The sequence below is a fragment of the Miniopterus natalensis genome, chromosome 11 (assembly GCF_054644295.1).
Source record: "Miniopterus natalensis isolate mMinNat1 chromosome 11, mMinNat1.hap1, whole genome shotgun sequence".
NCBI lineage: Eukaryota > Metazoa > Chordata > Mammalia > Chiroptera > Miniopteridae > Miniopterus > Miniopterus natalensis.
Window position 1 is genome coordinate 14,760,738 of NC_142091.1, and position 19,079 is coordinate 14,779,816.

General features: G+C 38.2%; 1 protein-coding gene across 1 annotated transcript in view; it reads right to left on the minus strand.

Annotated features, from left to right (window-relative positions):
• The window catches only part of DDX10 (DEAD-box helicase 10), a 207,599-nt gene that overhangs the window by 57,223 nt on the left and 131,297 nt on the right, over window positions 1-19,079 (minus strand). The window contains exons 15-16 of the mRNA XM_016203581.2: window positions 18,822-18,983; window positions 9,456-9,512 (exon numbers count right to left, since the gene is read on the minus strand). Of these exons, the coding sequence (XP_016059067.2) occupies window positions 9,456-9,512; window positions 18,822-18,983 (219 nt within the window). The remainder of the gene's footprint in view (window positions 1-9,455; window positions 9,513-18,821; window positions 18,984-19,079) is intronic.

The window sequence follows — 19,079 nt, forward strand, 5'->3', positions numbered from 1 at the left end:
TAGTCCAGGACACTTGAAGGTAGTTGAGAAATTTGCTCACAGCCACACAGTGATCTCCCGGTGGGCAGAAATCAGGTGCCCAGGCCATTAGATCCTCTAGGTCAGCACTGTCCCATCTCACAAAGCAGTGTGGTCACTCGCACGGCTCTCTTGTTCCTCTAATATCGAGCTGCAGAAACATAGGACTTATATGTGTACACACCATGGAGAAGTCAAATCCTGGTGGTCCTTATCATTTATTTACAAACCTCTGGGCAACATAACATCTCTCTCATATTCTTATCCCCATGTACCCCAGCACTGGTTCAAAGGTTGTTCAGAAGGTTTCAGTACAAGAGCAAAGGAGATCTTTCTCTAACGGCGACCGGCATGCAATCAGGCACACTGAGGGGGAGAGAGAGCTAGTCATGCCAGTTACAAACTGATTCAAGACACTGAGCTTGCATTTCCCCACACAGTTCTGGTAGACATCTGCCACAGTGACACAAGCCAAACCAAAAATGGAAAGGGCTTAGCAAGTGCCAAAGTGCATATATGCATTTAGACCACTGACTCTTCTTAATGGGGTGCTGACAGTGCCCTAATTATCTACACATATATTGCATGAATGCATATAAATAAGCCCCCTCCCCAGAGATTCTAATAAGAGGAGGGTGGGGATGAAGAGAGAATGTGCATTTTAAGACAATTTTCAGTGATTTGGATTCAACATATTCCAGTCCCAACTGGAACCACTGATTTAGATTCTGTGTAATTCAGAACAAGCCTGGCTAGGAAGGCAACATACATATTAACACTGATAATGTTACCATTTTTACAGTGATTCACAGCTCACCGAGCTGACAATGCAGGCAACATCACTACCACTGTTCTATAGGAGAGGAGACCTGAGACTCGGGAAAGATGACTGCCCGCAATTCCAAAGCTTACTGGCAAGAACTGAACCTCGGTCTTCTATTTCCAAGTCTCATGCTCTTTTGGGAGAGTGCTAACAACCTGGAAGTTAATGATAAAAGCTGACTTAAACTCAACATCTATGATCTAACACTACTGAACTTACAATGTGGACTGTACTTATCGTTCAATCTTAATTTTCTCTTTTACTTAAGAGATGACTTATTTTTTCTTCCTTTTTTTCACTTTCTGTCATTCTCAAAGGAATACTACAAAAATGCCATGTACCAGCTCTACTGAGAAGGGCAAAAATCTTAGGATTGGATGGAGGCCAGGAGGCAGCGATCAATAGCAGTCATGTTTAGAATTTAGATGAGATTCGCATAAAAAGCAATTCAGTGAGTCTGAAGCCCTATGACAATATACTTTCTAGTTCCTAAAGAAAGCTGCACTAATATAAAGAAATGCATAAGCCTGGGAGTGAGTATCATTTCTAACGGAAGGAAATAAAATGACTTTGTGAAATAAAAATCAAATGTGCCTATAGTAAGGGAGAAACAATATACACAGCTGAAAATCAAGATGGGTAAAATAACTAGTTTTAATTCTAGTACTAATCATCTTATAGTCCAAAGATAGATAAGCAATATGATGCTTGATAAAGAATCTTTTGGATCATGTATACATTATTTCTGCATATTCCAAGCTTTACATTTGATCTGGAATTGCAAAAGATTTACTCCCTCTAGTAAAGATCAAATGAGGCTACATTAACAAAAGAGCCTACTTCCTCCTTAATGCTGTAGATTGTTACTACTGGACCAGGTACATGACAGATACTCAGTAAGTACCTGTCAAATTAATGTTTATCTGTTGACGGGGAAAGTAAGAGAGCACATACTTAATTCTCACAAGATACACACAGAATATATCTGAACACCAAGAGTCTACGGCAAGAACAACGTAAGCCCAATATAAGTAGTCTACTTGTGGGAAGGTACTCCACTTCTTTGATGAGATGATCCTTCAAGCTCTGTATCTTTCCCAATTTCTCTGGTCACTTACTAACCTATTGTACATAAATTTCAACTTATGAAACTATAATAGTTACATAAAGGACCATTTATACTCTGTCCATTTCACCATCCCTGTAATCCTTATTCAAAATATAGTCCCATTTAATAGCATTCAAGGTCCTCTCAGGTGACAGGAACAGAAAGGGCCTGCACAGCATTCCAAGGCCACCAAACCGTCTCAAATTCAGTACGGAAACAGGAAAATTCACTGAGGAAGGGAGGTCTCTCACCGGCCCAGTAATTACTGTGTCCCTTGTAGAAAATACACATTTTTCTTTTTAATTTGCATGGGAATCAAAAGAACAATTATTTTCTCATCTGGGAGAAATCATTTTACCTCCAAATTTTAGGAAGTCAAACACCATACTTCTTGAAGCAAGGGGATTCGGAAATAAATGTGTATTTGAGAAATGTAAATTTTTAATTTTCTTTCATAGCTTTCATAAAATATGGATGATTCTAGGGACTGAGGCCCTGATACTTCTAGAGTTACAAGAGTTATCCATAACACACTACATATTCCTGAACCCACAAACTAAAACATCTAGACTGAAAGCACATACAGAGACCTAATCTACCACTTCATTTTAAAATAGTCTTTTAAACTGAAGTATGACATTCAGAAAAATGCACAAATAATAAGCACATAGTTTGATGAGTTTTCACAAGGGTCCATTGCCATGTATATACCACCCAAAATAAGAAAGCAGAATACCTTCTAGTTCTCTAGAAGTACCCCTCATGCTCGTTCCCAGTTAACAAACCCCTATTCCCAAAAGCTAACCCCACCATCCTGACTCTAACCCCAAATGTTAGCTTTGCTTAAAAAAATACTTTATATACATACAATAAATGCTTCAGTCTTTACACTGTCAAAAAAAATACTTTATATAAATGGCATACTATAGTATTTATTCTTTTGTGTCCAGCTTTTGTTCAATATCTTTGAAACCTGACATTATTATTGCATGTAGCAATAACACTTTCATAACTATATAATATTTCACTGTATCAATAACCACAATTTATCTAGTCTACTATCTGAGTTATTTCCAGTATTTGATGATTATAAACAGTGCTGCTATATAAACACCTTTTGGGAGACACGTATGCATTTCTCTTGGGTATACAACTAGTGAAGAAGTGTGGAGCATAGGCATACGTCCAGCTTAGCAGACATTGCCAAACATTTCCCCCAAGTAGTCATATTATTAATAAGGAAAAGTAAAGCTTAGTGAATTACAGTGATTTTATACCTAAATATACAGTGATTTAGGAAAAGAACCAGAGATAAATTCCAGGTCTCATAATTTACTACTACCCCCTTATGAGTATTTCAGATAATGCTCAAGGCAACCAGGTGAGAAAGATTTACGAATGTGAAATATGAAGGACAGAAAATGATCAGCTCTTAAAATAATGCCAGAAGACCTCTGCATACTGTGTCATGGGACAGACAGGTGAGAACTTTTGAACCTAGTAACTAGGTATATGGCCTAGTCACTTACCTAACTTCTCTGTAGTAAAGCTTTTTCAACTGTCAAATGACTATAATGCTTCCACTTATTACATAAACTCATTAATCAAGTAGGATAACCTTAATGAAAGTAATCTGAAAAGGGTAAAACATTGTGTGATGTTACAGAAAATCTACACCAACGCAGTCCGTAAGCAACAAATTCTGGAGTTCTCATCAAGTAACGAGATCTTTGAGTTCTATAATATACGTCAATAACAAAGACTTAACAGGTAAAGGAAAATATTCCCACTTAAAACACTGCAGACACCTGCTTACATCTTCACCCAAAGCAAGAAAATATAGCGAACAGGAACTTTTTAATGTTGCTGATAACAATAACTGCAGTAATAACAACTAGCTAAACAGAGCCTTATAGTTACAAACCTTTCCATATGTAGTTCTTTAGAGGGTAAATAAAGAAAGACACCAGTGAGAAAAACAGGCTCTCCTCAATGATATTTTCAGCACCACTGACTACCTCCAGTAACAAATTTTTACAGCCACCACTGACTTCCTTTTTAGAGCACCGGCTCATGGTGCTCTCCAAGAGAAGTCTCCGTGGCTTAACGGAGGGGCAATAAAGCTTGGTCACTCTATAGCCCACACAGCGCTGCAGCCAGTAAAAGCTCATCCCCAAACAAGGCTTTCTTTTTTATTTATTTATTTATTTATTTAAATATGTCTTTATTGATTTCAGAAAGAAGAAGCGAGAGGGAGAGAGAGAGAGAAACATCAGTGATGAGAGTCACTGATCAGCTGCCTCCTGCACATCCTCGACTGGGGGTCGAGCCCGCAACCTGGGCATGTGCCCTGACCGGGAGTCGAACCCTAATCACCTGGATCCTAGGTCGATGCTCAATCACTGAGCCGCGCCAGCTGGGCTTCCTCATTAACAACAAAGTACTGCACAGGATTGCATACCATTAATATTTGAAAACTAAGAATCAGCTTTAGATAATCCAAACATAACTAATTCAAAGTTTATTTTTCTGGGTATTATCTTTAATATTAATGAGGTCCAACCATGTCTGAATTAGTCATGATTTCTGAGATTTCTTCTTCTGTTCTCTACAAGGAAAGCTGAAGAAATAAACCACAAAAGACCTGGGGTCTAGCCCAGTTTTGCTCTTAAAATTTACTGTAAGACCTTGGAAGAATCATCTGTTCACCAAGGGTCTTCATTTCCTCACATGCTAAATAATTATTTGGAATATAAAAGTGTTCTCTTTAAAAGTCTGTACTCTGGGAGTGGGAGTGAGAGGACAGGGAGCTACTGTTTAATGAGCACAGAGTTTCAGTCCAGGGCAATGAGAAGCTTCTGGAAATAGGTGGTGGTGGTCGTTGTACAACAATGTGACTGTAATTAATGCCAAATGGTACATTTAAAGATGGTTAAAAGAGTAAACTTTATGCTATGTATATTTTACCCAATAAAAAATTATTTAAAAATTTTAAGCCTGTGTTCTGTACCTCTTTAAGTCATTCATTCAAATATTTATTAAGTGCTTATTATGAAGCAAGCCCAGTGACAGGAACACAAAGAACACGACTTAGAGCTCAGCAAGAAAGACAGACACTATCCAAGTAAGTGCTGTAAACTATCAGACGCTTTATACAGGAGACTGGGAGTTATTAAAGCAGGTGTCCACCATGTCTGAGAGGGTCAGGAAAACATTAAAAGGAGAACTCAATAAGCTGAGTCTTAAAGGCCCAGCATGTATTCACATGCAGATGGAATGAACAGCGCCATCCCTTCTCCCTAGTTAACCTTAAGTCTTCATGACTAGAGAAGGCCAATTCTCGGACAAGGGAACACTTAGAGTACCTCTTCAATAATGCAAGACAGTTAAAAGTTCAAATTTCATAATCCCCTTCTTCATCACAAAGCGGGTGAGTGGGGAGGAGAGAAAGAAAGGAACCACTGCTCAGCCAGCGTGGCTCAGCAGTTGAGCGTCGACCTAGAATCCAGGCGATCGCAGTTCGATTCCTGGTCAGGGCACATGCCCGGGTTGCGGGCTCGATCGATCCCCAGTCGGGGCCGTGCAGGAGGCAGCCAATCAATGACTCTCATCATTGATGTTTCCATCTCTCTCCTTTCCCTTCCTCTCTCTGAAATCAATAAAAAGATATTTTTTTTAAAAAGGAGAAAGAAACCACTATATTAACCTTCAAGCAAAACAAACCAACACTAGAATCACAATAAAAGCTAAACCTACTTGGATTTTCATTGCTAGCTTAGGTAGATATTAAAGGGGAAAAAGCACATCATCTAAAGGCAAGTAAAGACAGCATAATGGGCCTTATCTTTGTACTAAAACAAGGTATTATTTGAGCAGTTTGCTTGGAGAAACCGAATGACTCATTTAGAGCACCATTAAATAAGTGATTGCATCAGGGTCACTAAAATAAAAATGCAATAAAAACCAGACAGGAAAAAACCAAGTTAAAATGTACAACTAAAACTCTAATCTTAAACTGTATGACATAACCTTAGTTATTTTTAATATCACTTTCCCACACATGAAAAGAAAGAATAAGCATCGTGTGGAGTATATTCAAAGCAATGCTTAGTTTTCTAGCGTCCAGGCGCCTCTGGGCTGTTTCCGACTTTCTCCTGCATACTCAGTGTTCAGTCTCATCGTCCTCACACTCTGCTTTCTTTTCAAAGGCAGGGAACACTGAGGTACTTCTGGGGATCTATTTCCTCAGGTTTCAGCACTGCTGTGCCTTTCTTTACATTTCTGCAAAACCCTTCCAGCCGCCAGACGCTGGTACAGGCACTTGGGAGCATCCCAGTACATGAGGCAATCTGGCTGCATGAGGGGAAACCGTATGTCCAGGATTATGGAACCTCCCTACCCCAAAAAGCACCGTGGTCTACTGATCACTGCTACAGCTATTTTTTCAGATCTTGGTTTAAAATTTCTAAGGTACAAGAGCATACAACATCCTGTCAGCTAAAGTAAAAGTCCACTGTGCAGTTCAAATCTTTCTCTGCTAGTTCTGATACCTGAAAGACCTCTGTCTCCCAAATCACTAAATACTGGGTACCCAGAAAACTTGAAGAGTTCCAGCTTCATGCTTCTCTCCTACTCCTGACACTGCATGCAACTTATTCCGGGCAGATCTTAGATCTATCTTCTCTTCTTAATCCTCACCCGAGGATATTTTTTCTATTGATTTTTTAGAGACAGTGGAGGGAAGGGAGGAGAGGAAGAGAGAGAAAAACATCAATGTAACAGACACATCGAACAGTTGCCTCCCGCACGCGCCCAGACTGGGGCTGGGAATCGAGCCTGCGACCGACATGCCTACCCGACCAGGAATCGAACCTGCGACCCTTTGGTCTGCGTGCCTAACCACTGAGCCAAACCAGCCAGGGCATCTCTCTCTTAATAAAAAGTTGTATCCAATTCCTGAGAGGTCAATTCCAACTTTATTTTACTGGACTCAGACTTTTAAAGCAATTTTCTTAGGAATATTTTCTGTCAGGGAAGAGATAACCACCAACCATCATTTAAAAAATTGAAAACTCATATTGTCATTATCTCTTTTCTTGGAAATAAAGAGAATTCCATTAACTTTCCTGCAAACACTATTTTCCAGTTTAAAAAAACATTCTGTGTCCTCTATGTTTCTCTTCATAAACACACTTGCTGACAGAAGCACGGGGCAGGCACAAAGAGAACTACGTATGTCCCTTTCTCACACTTTCAGTTTCTAGGCACTGATTTCTTAAAATAGCTATAATAGGAAAGACTAAAGCACCATTTGGAAATCCTATAGGTTCTGTGACTGAAGGAAGCTCAAGGCTGAAGCTTACCAAAGGGCATCAGAAGGCACAGCCTCGAAACACACAATGATTATGTTTAAACATATTAAAGAAAGGATCAAGTTTACTCTAAAACTATCATAGCCATCATTTAAAGCACACAGACAACAGGAAACCTGATCATGCACATATATTTCTTCTTAGACATCACAGAACTTTGGGCCATCACCACTTTACAGAGTCCCTCCAAATAATATCTTCTGGGTCTGTTTCCAAAGGGGCACCTGAAGAGCCATGAAGGCCTTCATCCCGTCACTTTCATTTGCAAAGAAGCTCGGTGTAAAGGCTGGTTCTAAGCTAGTTCCTGGGCTCCGTCAATCAGCTGAGTCTGCCACTGCTGCAGCCCACGGCGTCTCAAGGAACCTTGAGCCCTGGCTACCACCCATCCCCTCTCCGCTCTGCTACCATTACTCTTTCAGACAGCTGCCATCTCTGAGCACTCGGACAAGGCTGTGAACTGGAGGCAGTTCGGCCATCCAGAGTGAGGCTAACACACAGCCTTTGTCTACTGAGAGCTCCTGGCTGAGCAGCAAAGCCACGTCAGCTATAGAGCCTCTTCTATTGGTTCCCATACAGAAGGAAATGAGATGTCTTCTTCACAATAAATTCCTCCTCCTTTCTTAAATGTCAGAAAACAAACACACATGACAAATATGGGAGGGGGGGGCGTGGCTGGAGTTCACTTTAGAGATCTGCCCCAATGGGAAAAGCGGATTCTGCTAGCCCTTATAGCTTTCTGTCTGTATATTTCCCAGCTGGCATGGAAACAAAACCAAAAACATACACCAATTTACAAGGAAATAAAAGAAGAAGCATAAGAGGCCGGCTCAAGGCTGAGAGCAATTTCTTACAGCTTAAAAACCATGAAAGATAAAGTATACAGTATCAACAAGTATAAAAAAATAAGCCATACTCAGTAATATACACAAACATGCACGAATACACACAAAGGAAATACAGTAACAGGGCTTTCTTCTAGCTCCAGGTTATAGCTTTCACATTACAATTTTATATGCAGAAATGAGAGCTTCTTAGTGAAATAAATGGGTATGTTCTTACATGAACATGTAATACTCATTCATAAATATCAAATGCTTTCATTAGATTTAAGATTTTCTTCTGAAATTTCCATTTTCCCAGTACACCTTAAGACCTAATTTCCATGCCGTGCCGTCATGTCTGCATTAAGAAACCTGTGCAGAACTCACCACCTGATTTAGCAGTCAGGCTGCACATGGCTGTAGCTTCGTTTTCAGGCCCCTCTGAAGACAGAGTGATATTTAATACTGAATATAAGCAGGCTTTTCATCTCCCACCGTAGAGTAACTGTTCCCACTTCAGAACTATAACATGAGCTATTATCTCTGACATGCTCTCTAAGTGCTATGGCCAGCATGGAAAAAAGTGACAATGGACATTTTGGGCTTAGTCAAGGGAGTCGGATCTCTGCTAACTGCCAAGCAGAAATCAGGGCCAGTCAGGCACAGCAAAGAGACAGAGCATGAGAAATGACATACATTACTAGGCCCTGGTTCTAGGAAATCATTTCTCTTAAATGTCCTCGGAATGCAGAAGCCGAACCTTTCTCAGTGTCAAACGCACCAGATAAAAATTACTGCGGCACACGGATGGCGTTTACTATTGCACATATATATTTAAGGGAAACTACATTTATATTTGCTGAAAATTACTGTTTACAGACTATATAATGAAGGTGGGAGATACAGTGAGCTTTCCCCTAGATTCTAGGAGTTGAACTGAAGCAACCAATGTTTTCAATTATCTGTTATCAGGTTGGGTTCACGTAGGCTGTTACCAAGTCTAAACATGACATAGTTTAAAGTCCTATCAGGCCTGGCCCACAGAGTCAACCATTTGCTATATTTAATAGGCACAATATATAATGAAAGAAAGGTTGTAGAGTAGCAGAGCAACAAACAAATTATCTTAGGCATTTCATCCTGCAACAGAGGAAACAAATAAATATGAGAAAATAAATGACAGGCGCACACCGATTTAAATCCAATCTGAATGTCATGATGTATAAATAAATATAAAAGGCAGATGGAAAAGTAGAGTATGTGAATTCCATTCAGTGTTACAAACATTTTCTCATTAAAATATAAACCCTTACCTTCGCTTGTCTCTTGTTTGCGTCTCTTCTGGCCTCTCTTTCCTTCAGTCTTTTTTCCTGCAAGACGAGGGGGAAAATTAGCAACGTACACACTTCCATCTCTCAGGTGTAAGTCAGACTACACATTTTTAACAGTCTTTTTTTAAAGTCAACTAATGCATCACATTTATTTTTCATTCACTACTTAATAAATATTTATGAGATTGGCATACATATTTTTAATTATTAAGTATGTGTCAAACAGATCTGGAATCAAATCCCATTTCTACCACTTACTATCTGTGCAGCTTTGAGCAACTTATTTATATTCTCTCTTATTTTCTCATCTAAACATGGATGAGAAGCACATATTTCATAAACAGAAGCACATATTTCATAAAATTGGTATAAGAATTATATAAAATAACATACATAAGTATTCAGCACAGTTAGGGATATATGACTGGTACACAATCAATGTTGAACATTAGAATAAAAAGAAGAAAAATGCAATATTGACTATTTCTCTTTCCTTCTGTTTAAACACAGAATTTATAAGGATATATAATCCTCATTTCTGGGGTTCTTAGAAAAGAGGCAATATTTTCTCAAACAAAAAAACAATAAAAGGTTATTATTTTATTAAATTGCTTTATAATTTCCCTGTTTTCCAATGATCATAAAATAGGCATAAAATGCAACACTAACATTTTTAAGAAAAAAATATGTACAATATTAAAATCCAAAACAACAAACCGACCCATCTAAAGTTGAAAAGAATTGTGCTTAGTTTGAGAGATGGCTTTAGTTTGTGGATGCATGTATTTGTAATTTTATCTCTCCTCTTTCACGCACACACAACTTTTATCTTCTACAAAAAAAAGTTTTCATGTTTTGGAAGGTAAAATTAAGCAGAGCAGTATTTTATGTTCTACAAAGACCACAGTGACTTTCAAGTGTTGCTCAAACTAATTTTAAAACTACAGCCATAAAAAAAAAAATCAAATGACTAGAAACTAATAAAGTTGTACTTTTATAAAAATGTATCTGCCCATTACATTACTATTGTTATTTTCTTACTAACAGTAATAACTCTGAATTATTAAGTATCAGCACTGTGTTAGGCATTTTACATATATTTTTAAATCTGTTAACAAAACTTTGAGGTAGTATTATTATTATTCCCATTTTATAGATGAAAAAAGTAGATCAAACTAATTAAGTAACTTGTCTGCTGTCGCACAACCAGTGAGTGATGAACCTGAGGCTAAAACCTGGTCTACGGAGCCAATGTCCTCAACTCCCTCATCTCCAGCACACTTCTATACCCCTCACCCCTGCATTAGAAAGTTTGTTTAGCTTTCTAGATGCACAGTGATTTCATCTTATCAATATGTTTTAGGTAAATGTTGCATTTCCTTTTATTACTAATAATGGTATGACACCATATTGGTCTTTTCATCCTGAGAGCTTCTTTTTCCTGCTAGGACTTTGTGGACATTATTTAACTTTTGTCCATCTTAACAGATAATTAACCATGTTTAACACTCACACAGATTTTTGTTGTAACTATTCAATAGCTGGCTTTCTCCCAACACATGAGAATATTTGAAAACAGCACTTCAATGTTCCAAAGAATAACCTCAATATGTTCACATCAGAAAAACCATTTCTCTAACAGTAAACATAATCTCTATTCTGCAGCTTTTCATCAGCCAATTTAATCACAGCACACAAAAATTTTATTGACAAATCTCCACTACCACCGAACTGCAGTATTAATTATTATAGTCAGTGAAAGATATATTTCAAATTTCAACAGCCTATCAGAATTCACATATGCATACAAATGGGATAATTCTTTCCTTTTAAGACTTCTGCCACAGAATGGGAGATAGCTGAACCTTTAAACTGTAATGTGAACAGGGCTTGGACATGAAACCAAAGAGCAATAAAAAGAATCAACTTTCAATACTGGGTAAAACAAAAGGGAAATTAGACAACTTTTCATTATTATCTTAAAAAGCCACGTTAACACTGCCTGAAAAGAGGCAAGAGTAAAAATGAGACTTTAAAGAGAAGAGAACAGGAAGTAGAATTATGGTAATCCAAAATCTGGGAAATGGATATTGGGAAGAAAGTATGATTTTTTTTCTCTATTAAGGCAGTAAAAAAAAAATTATTAAAAAATAAGCATATGAATTACAGCTGCTCTAAATGACAAGACATACTGATAAAAGGTTGGAGTATGTCTTGAGGGGAAAATGTTATTGAATTTTATTAGATTCAGTAAATGAGGTTTCTCCCCACCCGCCTTCATTTTATATGGTTCAAATACTTTAAATCCTTTATTTTTTGAGGATAGGTTAGTACCAAGAGCTATTTGTTTTATGCCACACAAAAAGAAGGCAACATTTTATCTTTCGTCCTGCCATGCTACAAATGATTAAGTATAAGAAGAGCATAAAATTCAATAATAAAATCAGAATTACATAGGACAGAAGAACAGAAAAATCACATTTCAAGGTACAAAACACTCCTTTATAGATGTTATTACACTTCTTTTGGCGTCTCACACACTATAGTCCTTAACTTCCAGAAAAGAAAGTGTGATGAGATATGAATTCCATCAGCAGTCAGGACTATGTATTTAAATAGTTTTCATTCTATGGTGATCTTAGAAATTTCATAGATTTGGAAACAGCTCATATTGCAGGTGGTGGTAGAAGCATAACCTATTTGAGTGAGTCTCAGGCAACTGCCAGTGTGGTAAGGAATTGGGTTCCCAGCTGTCACACAGAGAAAAGGAGAAATATCCATCCTTAGTTCAGTATTACAGGAATTTCTTTTTCAGGAAAGAAAGTTGGTCAACAAAAGTGAGTAAAAGAAAGATTACGAAGATTTTTGGCCCTAAAGATACCTCCTCCCCTCCAAGAACAAAATCCTCATAAACCTAAAACCCTCCCAGGAACTTGGACCACAAGGTTCTCTGATTTGTTACCTATTCAACAGCATTTCATTTAAACAACATAAAAAACTGGTCTTCAATATATAAATCTGTAACAACTACAGCAAGGAGATGAAGGAGAAAAATTTACACAGAAACACTGATTCGCTAATCAATTCTTTCAAATATTTGCTGAGCAACTAGGCCCCAGGCCCCAGGCCCCACAGCGGCTCTGAACAAACAGGAATGGGCAAAACAAACGCAGTCTTTGTAGCCTGTGACCTATCTTGTCAGACCCCTTAATTCCATTAGTACCAACGCTACTCCTGGTCCTTAACCCCCGTATCTGGCTATTGACCATCAATTTAAGACCCCTTGCACCTCTCAAACACCATGCACTGTTAAAAAATAAAATAAAATAAAATTCCACAGCCCTGGCCTGTGTGAGCCTCTGCCCAAGAACTGAGGGCTCGCAGGCTCAATTCCCGGTCCAGGGCATGTGCCTGGGTTGCACTGGTCGGGGTGAATGCAGGAGGCAACCAATGGACGTGTCTCTCCCTCCTTTCCTCTCTCTCCCTCCCTCCCTTCCTTCCACTTTCTCTAAAAATCAATGGAAAAAATATCCTCAGCGGAGGATTAACGACAACAAAAAACCCCACAAAACAAAGAACTTAATAAAAGTAGAGATAAACAGCTCAAAGACCTGCCACATGGTTGATAGATCTATGACATTTTGAGTGCTTGTGCCATTTTGGAAGCTGGGGTGAAGGGCTCGAGTTCTAAGATACTGAACTGAGTGAGGATCGCAAGATGCCCTAAGCTCCTGAGAGTAAGAACAGAAACCGCCCGTGCAGACATCTCCAACTTACAGACCAGGGTTCTGGAGTAACTGGCTGGCTCCTTTTCCAAAATGGACCTGGTCGGGACGGTAGCAGGAATAACTGAAAGCGGAGGGGACAGGGCTGCACCGGACACGGACCTCTTTTCCTCCCCTATAAATAAGCTTTATTCATAAAGTCCATTTTAGAATTAACCCTTAGATGCTTAGTCCCCTGCCCTCATGATGATATTTTTGACATTAGTAAATGTCATAAACCACATGAGGCAGACCACCCTCTGACTATGCCTCAGACGCTCAGAGGGCCACCGCTATTTAAACATGGATTCTGGTACTGCTAACTACACATCTATGCGATGAACTTTCAGGAAAGGTAGTATTAGTGTGGGGTCCTAAACTGTAAATAATTAACCACAATTTTTTTATTCCTTGCTCTGGAAACATGAACAATTTCCATCATTTGTCTTTCCTCTTCAAAACCCTCCACTCTTACCATCCTGCGCCTTTTACTCACTGCTCAGAGTTACCCTGTTGTGCGAACGCCTGATGGTTTGAGGTGGGGAGGAACACTGTCCAACAGTTAAAAACCAAGTCTGTACAGTAACAAAAACCTTCGTAAGAATCCCAAAGCTGCTACTTGTAAGCTGTGGGGTCTTGGACAAATCACTTGACCCTTCCAAGTCTAAATTTTATCACCTGTAAAGTAAGGTAGCTCACTTGTTTCAGAAGTCAATTTTTAGCATGTATTTGGATAATATATGTAAAGCATTTAGTGTAGAGCCCAAGTAACTAACTGCTACTAGTTGTTATTGTTAATGTTCTTGTTTTTACTATTCCTAAGATGCCTGATTACTGCTCCTCTCCTTCCTGACTGCCATACAGATTTATGTTTAAGATACCTGGATTACATGCCAACTGATTTCTGTGTCAACAGCAAGACAGATTTTCTGAAGAGTATCTTTACGTCTTCCCTAACTTCCTAATGTTTGCGCTAGTAATAAGTGGAACCCAGAGCAACACTGCGCCATCTCCGCAAGCAGTCCAGAGCCGCATCTTGAGACATGGCTATGCTACCTACACACACAATCCAAAGTGGATAGAGCCTCTCAAAGCAAATTTCAAGGGAATGAACGAGAACTTGGTAATGAACTGCTTCTCTCAACTCTCAGCTCTTATAGCAGATATTATCACCCTAAATATAAGCAACCTTTCAGAACTAAGAATGATGACATATACCACAGAGTAGATTTTTGTTCCATTAAATTAAAATCCTTTCAGTAACCTGATCCATGACCCACCTTTCACAGTTCTGATTGAATTATCCAAAAACACATTGTTTCCACGCAAAAGTAGTGGTTTTGCCTTTATAATTTACTAATGGATTTATATGCAAAAATTATAGCTTGTGCTTTAATTTTCTTCTGATGAGTGGTTTCAAGAGGTTTAGCAGAGAAAATACGAATAGGCCTAGTTAAGTACAGTTACTTATGAATTGCCAGGGGAAGCTAAAAACCAGAACCATCTCAGACGAAAATGATGCTTAATGGCTACAGTGAAGCCTCATGAAGAGAAATAAAGCTGCTAAGTAACTCAAAGCAGTTACACAAGGGCCCCTGAAGTCCGCCGGGTGTGTAGCTATGAGTTCCAACAAGCAGGCGGCTAAAATGTACTCCCAGTGATGCTGTAATTTTTTTTCCATAAACTAGTTAAAATTCTTACTGCTCACTTTCTAAATCTTTAGGAGAAAGATATTTACTAAGTCACAGAACAAATTACAGAGCTTTCAGAATTTGGTAGATGAAAATATGAGTCCCGCCTGGCCAGGAGTGGCTCAGCAGTTGAGCGTCTACCTGGGATCTAGGCGATCGGGGTTCGATTCCTGGTCAGGGCACATGCCCGGGTTGTGGGCTCGATTAATGACTCTCTCATCATTGATGTTTCTCTCTCTCCTTCTCCTTTCCTCTCTCTGAAATCAATAAAGATATATTTAAAAAAAAAAAAAGAAAATATGAGTCCAGGACAGATGTACCTGCATGGAGGAAAAAGAGGCAGGAAAAAGCAACAGCTGAGCCCTACATTACACAGAATGAGTACGTATTCAAAACTACGGTGAGAGGCTGTTAATTTTAAACAGCAGGAGCAACTACTTTCAAACAGAATTACTAAGACTAAATTCACTTATATGTTAAATATCTTATCCTTTTAAACCAAAAAGATAATCATGAAATATTTTGAACATGCTAAAAGAATATTCCTAGGTTTATGAAAACTTCTAAAATTGACACAATAGGAAAATAAATAAAAATAAAATGGACACATTTTTAAAAATATAGTAATGTGTCAAATATAGAATTATATTATAGATTTTTATGGAGTTTTCTTTTCGCATGTAAAATTCTTTCAGGCACATTCCTTATTCATAATTTTGTGTCAAAAGTTCCTTTACCTTTTTCTGTCTTCATGAAGTAAAGTTTACTCCTAAAGTTAGTATTTCAAGTATTCTTTAGGGACACACAATTCTCCATACACTTTCACAGAAATAACAAAATTAGAAGTGACAGCTTTAAGGGAAACATAATTAAAGTTGCCCAAGGTAAAATCTTTTGCTAGAGGAACTAAGAATTGTCATTATCATAAGTAATATAATTAATTAGGAAAAAAAGACAAATTTGAAGCCAATAATGTGTTCAGTTAGAGCAATTAAGATAAAATTAAGATAAATATATTTAGTTTATGAAGTAAAAGTTTAGTAACCACTGGAAAATAACTGAACAAGAAGGAAAACTTATCATCAAGCAAGGAAAAATTATAAATTAAAATTTCATTTTTCAAACAGGAAGGAATAATTTTATTCCCATGTCTTACCAATTCACACACAGCCAGATGATCTCTCTGATCACCTGCAATTAACTCCCACTCCTACTCCCTCGCTTTTCAGAATAGGAAAATGCAGCCCAAACTGGTGACTAGTTCTGCCAGACCCAGAGTCAAACGCAAGAATCCCTCCACACTCTTTCCACCAAACATTATGCCAAATGTTAAAACTTGCCATTTAAGAAAATACTTCATACGTCACTAGGTGTAGCAGCTTGGTGCATCACTGATTTGAGCACCGGTATTGTTTCTTATGGATGCTACTGTAATAGATATACTAATTCCAAAGTGCTCACAAATGTGAAAGTTTCCCTAATTCAATACACAAATACTTATATATGGATAAATAATTTTACTGATAAAAAATACCGAAAAACTAATCACATTTGTGTCAAGAAGCATTTACATTAAAACAGAATACAGAAAAGACTATCTTAGTTATTCCCTTATACTTTTTTCAGGCTAAATATTTTCAACCTCCAATACGGGAGGTATGCCACAGTCACCCTGTACAAAATATACCTATTTTATATAAAATAGCAACCTTTGGTTTGTTTTTAAAAAGACCTAATGTCTATTTTAGTTACCAAGGAACTACTTCAAAAGTTCTTGTAATTTCTCTCCCAACTACTATAGCCCAAAACTGTTCTGTTCAGCCTTGCTGTGTGACAATCACACTAATAGTTTAAAAATCATATGCTACATTTTAACAATGATGCAAAGAAAAGAAAATGAATTATTTAAAAACTCAAAAATAAGTGGAAATGGAAACATGAGAAAAATTTATACATAGTAAAGTACCTTTCATGTAACAAAGGGAAAAAATAAGAATATGTATTTCTCTTTACTCCTATTTATATAAAGAAACTGGAAGGATGCATTAATAATTAATAAATAAAAGTTACCCTATGGGATGGAGGTATGAATAAGAATCAGAGGTATAGGCAGAAGCAAGGCTTTTTGTGATCTTGATTTTGGAACATTATGAATATACTATTCATTTAAAAACTTTTAATGTAAAAAGAAAAGAGGTTTCAAAAACCCTCTGTGCAGTGACAGACTATCTATAGGTAAGTGTGGGTTCAATTATAATCTTCCTGAGGACAGAGGAAGCACTCCCAGTACTCTACCTTCACAGCCTAGGCCAGAGCCTAGCACACAAACGTGCACTAAATGTGCAAGGAGTCAATTTGAAATGCAGTCTCTAAAGGATTCCGAAATACCACTTCACCACCTAGATACAGTAGTAACTCCACACGGGGAGGGGGGGCGGGGGGGGGACGGGACACAAGAAACAGGGCAGGTATTATTCATGGAAAGTCTGCACATTTCTTCTACTGCTGACTACAATTTAAAAATAAAGGATAACATGTTCTTATGCTCATCTTCCCCCTGGGTAAATACTCGAAGGAGACTATGAGCTGAAACGTGACAAGCTACTGACACCCTTAATATTATTAAAAATTTTATTAACAAATTAGCAATGCCAAATTTCCATGCAAAGTACTGCACTAAACGCAGCAATGCAGAAAATGCTTAGTTCTCTCAATAACATAAATACCCAATAATGCAACCAGTGTGTTTCAAGTTCATCAGTTCTCCCTATTTCCGAAATGTTTTCTCGCAATTCATTTCTATCCCCGAAGCTATATTCAGTATCTACTTCTCCTCATTCATCGAATGCTACTGTGAAGCAGCATCGAATCTGAAAGAAATGAGAATTGCTGCTCTTTTAAAAACATTTTTTACTGGGCCATTAAATGGCTACAAGGTCAAATAAGAGTCAAGAACCACAAGAACCCTCTTCAGGATGCAGTTAATAATGTCCTCATGGACAGGCTTAAAAGTTTTTTAATACAGAACTTAATATTATAGCAATGATTCTTGGGTGTGATGTTATATTACCCTGAAATCATTCACTGTCCCAGGGGTATGTTGCAGAAATTTCTTTAAAAATGCTAACTTCTTTTTGTTTCATTAATGACTCATTTATCTAGCAAAATGACCACTTTGATGGAAATTAATATCATGAATAATCAGAATGGAATAACCCATTTTAAGGATAAGAGAAAACTGCCAGTTTAAGGCCAATGGGGCATGTGCTTATACAGAAGCACTCCCTCTTACAAGGTTTCCTTTTTTTTTTTTTTTTTTTTTTTTTAGCATAATGAGTTTAATCTTATACCCATCACCAAGTAATTGCTATGAGGGGAAAATGTAACTATTAAGTTGAAGCTTAATGCAGCACTAATGTCGCTCAAATGAGTGGTGAAACACACTGCGGTACATCTATAACATGTAAAAGAAAGAATGAAGTACTAATACCCACTACCACCTGGGTAGATCGTCAGAATTACCTGAGTGAAAAAAGCCAATCCCAGAAGGCTGCACACTGCCTGGTTTCGCGTGCATGATGTTTCTGAAGTGGAAAACTACAGAAACGGAGCCCATGGGATCTCTCTGTATTACCTCCAACGACTACATGTGCAACTATAATTACCCCAAGTTAAAGCTTTAATTTAAAAAAACACGCACAGCCAAAAGCAGATTTAGATGAAGTTCTCAGACACCAGTCAGCACACAGTCTCTGCCAATCGAAAGAAGAAGGAAGAGATAAAATGCCACAGGAAAAGAAGTGCTAGAGAAAACCGTAAGGAATATCTAGCGGCTCTTTAGGACTGTGGGCGCGCTGGGTCGCGCTCGGCATGGATTCACGAGGGCAGCTTACCCGGTGCTTTGCCTTGATTTTCTTCCTGTACTCTTCCTTGTCGAACCGGTCCTCCTCCTGAAGCCTCGCCCTTGCTTCATCTAAGCTGATACCACCAGCGTCGTGCTCTTCCTCGGTATCCTTCAAAGCGGATTTCTGCGCCTGTGGCCACTGCTGAACCAGCTGCAGACAGAAGAGACTCAGTATGGGAGGGGAGGCAGGGACCGTCCACAGAAAATCACTTCCCTTCGTAGAACGATTCTGACATGGTGCACATGC